Source organism: Penaeus chinensis, chromosome 38 (genome assembly GCF_019202785.1).
Source record: "Penaeus chinensis breed Huanghai No. 1 chromosome 38, ASM1920278v2, whole genome shotgun sequence".
NCBI classification, from domain to species: domain Eukaryota; kingdom Metazoa; phylum Arthropoda; class Malacostraca; order Decapoda; family Penaeidae; genus Penaeus; species Penaeus chinensis.
The window spans coordinates 8,600,327-8,602,826 of NC_061856.1; the positions used below are offsets into that span (position 1 = coordinate 8,600,327).

Here is a 2,500-nt window from a genome sequence, read left to right on the forward strand (position 1 = left end):
CTCTGGTTATCAATGCAGTATAATTAACACCACCACTTAAAGGAGGTGTCACTGGTGCCGTTGCACTCTCTGCTATGCTATCTGTGACTGAGCCGCCTGATGACTTTTCGGGATCGGCCAAGTTCTTCATGTAATCTGAATCACCATTTTCGGGTCTGCTTCCTTCAAAGTCCTCCTGCAAAAAATAAATAAATAAAAATAACAATAATAATAAAAATAAATAAATAAATAAATAAAATAACATAAAAAGTACTAATAGTGATTTTAGGAGATCTACCTAAGGCAGTAACAAGGACAAATTATTTTGAATTGTACAATCATATAACACAATTATGTATAATATTTCCAGATCTTTAAGAAGGCAAATCTTAGTTGAATAAGCGAAAAAATTTGTTACTCAACAAGATTACTCTTACCTCTAAGTATTCTTCCATTTCCTCCTTGATATGGTTGTTGCCATTCATCAACTTCCCTTTTGTTTTGTCTTTGCTGACTGTCTTTTTCTCTTTAGGGACAACTTTCGTACTTTCCTTCTCCTCTTCTTTCTCTTCTCTAAAAATGGAGCAAATATTTAGTCAATGAAAAGAAAAATAGGTAGAACTTCCTCTCTCAACCTACTTCTTTGTCTTTATCCTCTACCCACTACCTATTCTGTTGTCCTTATTTTGTTTTCTTCTGATTTCTTCTCTGTGTATTCACTATGATCATCATTAAACCACACACCTCTTTCATTCAATGTTATTCACAATTGATTTTTCTGTCATTTCTTTCATACATGACCAAATTACCTATTCTTCCCATCTTCACTCTCACTCTCACTCTCAAAGTCACAGTCACAGTCACAGTCACTCTCTCTCTCACTCTCACTCTCACTCTCACACTCACACTCACACTCACACTCACTCTCACTCTCACTCTCACACTCACACTCACTCTCACACTCACTCTCACACTCACTCTCACTCTCACTCTCACACTCACACTCACACTCACACTCACACTCACTCTCACTCTCACTCTCACACTCACTCTCACACTCACACTCACACTCACACTCACACTCAGACTCAGACTCAGACTCAGACTCAGACTCAGACTCAGACTCAGACTCAGACTCAGACTCAGACTCAGACTCAGACTCAGACTCAGACTCAGACTCAGACTCAGACTCAGACTCAGACTCAGACTCAGACTCAGACTCACTCACTCTCACTCTCACTCTCACTCTCACTCTCACTCTCACACTCATTCTCACACTCACTCTCACACTCACTCTCACACTCACACTCACACTCACACTCACTCTCACTCTCTTATTATCTTGACTTACCTGACATCAGTGGCAGGGTTACTGGGGACAGGTATGGCTGCTAGGCCTGCTTGCGTAGTTGGAGTCAAGCCATTGGTCACTACTGGGGGCGGACTTGAGTTCTCTTTTTTAGAAGAAACTGAATTTCTTCTACTCGTCTGTGATTCTTCCAACGGCTCCTTGTTAGTGCAACTTGTCTCCTGAGTACTGCTGGAGTCTCTGCGTTGCCTCTTAGAAGCAGGCGGTGCGTCGCTCTCATACGAGGAATCTTTTTCACTCTCTGCCTCTTCCTTCTTTGATACATGGGTGCTTTCTGGTAACTTTGTTGCTTTCTCCTCTTCCTCTTCTTCCTCTTCATCATCTTCATAGTCTTCATCTGTGTCTTCTTCACCGGTTGCCTATCAAGCATTTGATTATCTCAGTAAAATAAAAAAAATCTCTATTGTTCCTGAACTTTCAACTTGGAATATATAATTCTCCTTAGGGAAATCCTTTAAAATCTGATAAAGAAATCATACAGTAATAATAACTACATTTAAGATACAAGTTTCTAGACATGTAAATGATATTGCCATTAAAGCTTGTAAACAAAATCAGGATAAGCAGTTAGCTTCTTACAAATCATGGAAAAATGTATAGTCCACAGTGAGTGGATCTGATCATTACGTTCAGCATTGAAAAAGAATCTTATAGCAACACATATAAACCAAGGCAAAAAACCAACAAAGCCTGTTTTATATCATACCTGTGTACTTGCTAATGCCATGGTAACATGAGTTAATCCAGTCACACTTAAGTTGGACGCAGCACTCAAAAGGTTTGGTAACTCTTCTTCCTCCACTACAACTTCTCCACAATACATGAAATGTAATAAGGCCACAACCTCTCTCCATCCTAAACCATCCAAAATAATTATGGGGTGGTCACATGGATGGTCCTGTTGACAAGAAGAAAAATTTTGTGTAACTTAGTCAGGCTTGTTGAGAAAATCTGTAAGGAACAATCCTTGAAGGGTAGATACAAATTGAATGACAAAGGTAAAGTATCAATTACATTCTATAATACACATAATTTAGCTGTCCTCCTTGACTTTATAAACAATATAGTGAAACACACATTGTGATTAAAACACTGCAGATGAAGGTCAAGAGTGTATTGCAAGAGAGGAAGGTAAAATTTATAGTTTTGTTA

The 2,500-nt window shown here is 38.8% G+C and overlaps 1 protein-coding gene across 2 annotated transcripts in view; it reads right to left on the reverse strand.

Moving 5' to 3' along the window:
- Positions 1-2,500, reverse strand: part of LOC125045891 (protein jim lovell-like) — a 14,567-nt gene that overhangs the window by 7,910 nt on the left and 4,157 nt on the right. For both annotated transcript variants that reach the window (XM_047643476.1, XM_047643475.1), the window contains exons 3-6: positions 2,055-2,246; positions 1,331-1,707; positions 417-552; positions 1-175 (exon numbers count right to left, since the gene is read on the reverse strand). The exon at positions 1-175 is cut by the window's left edge and continues 57 nt beyond it. In XM_047643476.1, the coding sequence (XP_047499432.1) occupies positions 1-175; positions 417-552; positions 1,331-1,707; positions 2,055-2,246 (880 nt within the window). The remainder of the gene's footprint in view (positions 176-416; positions 553-1,330; positions 1,708-2,054; positions 2,247-2,500) is intronic.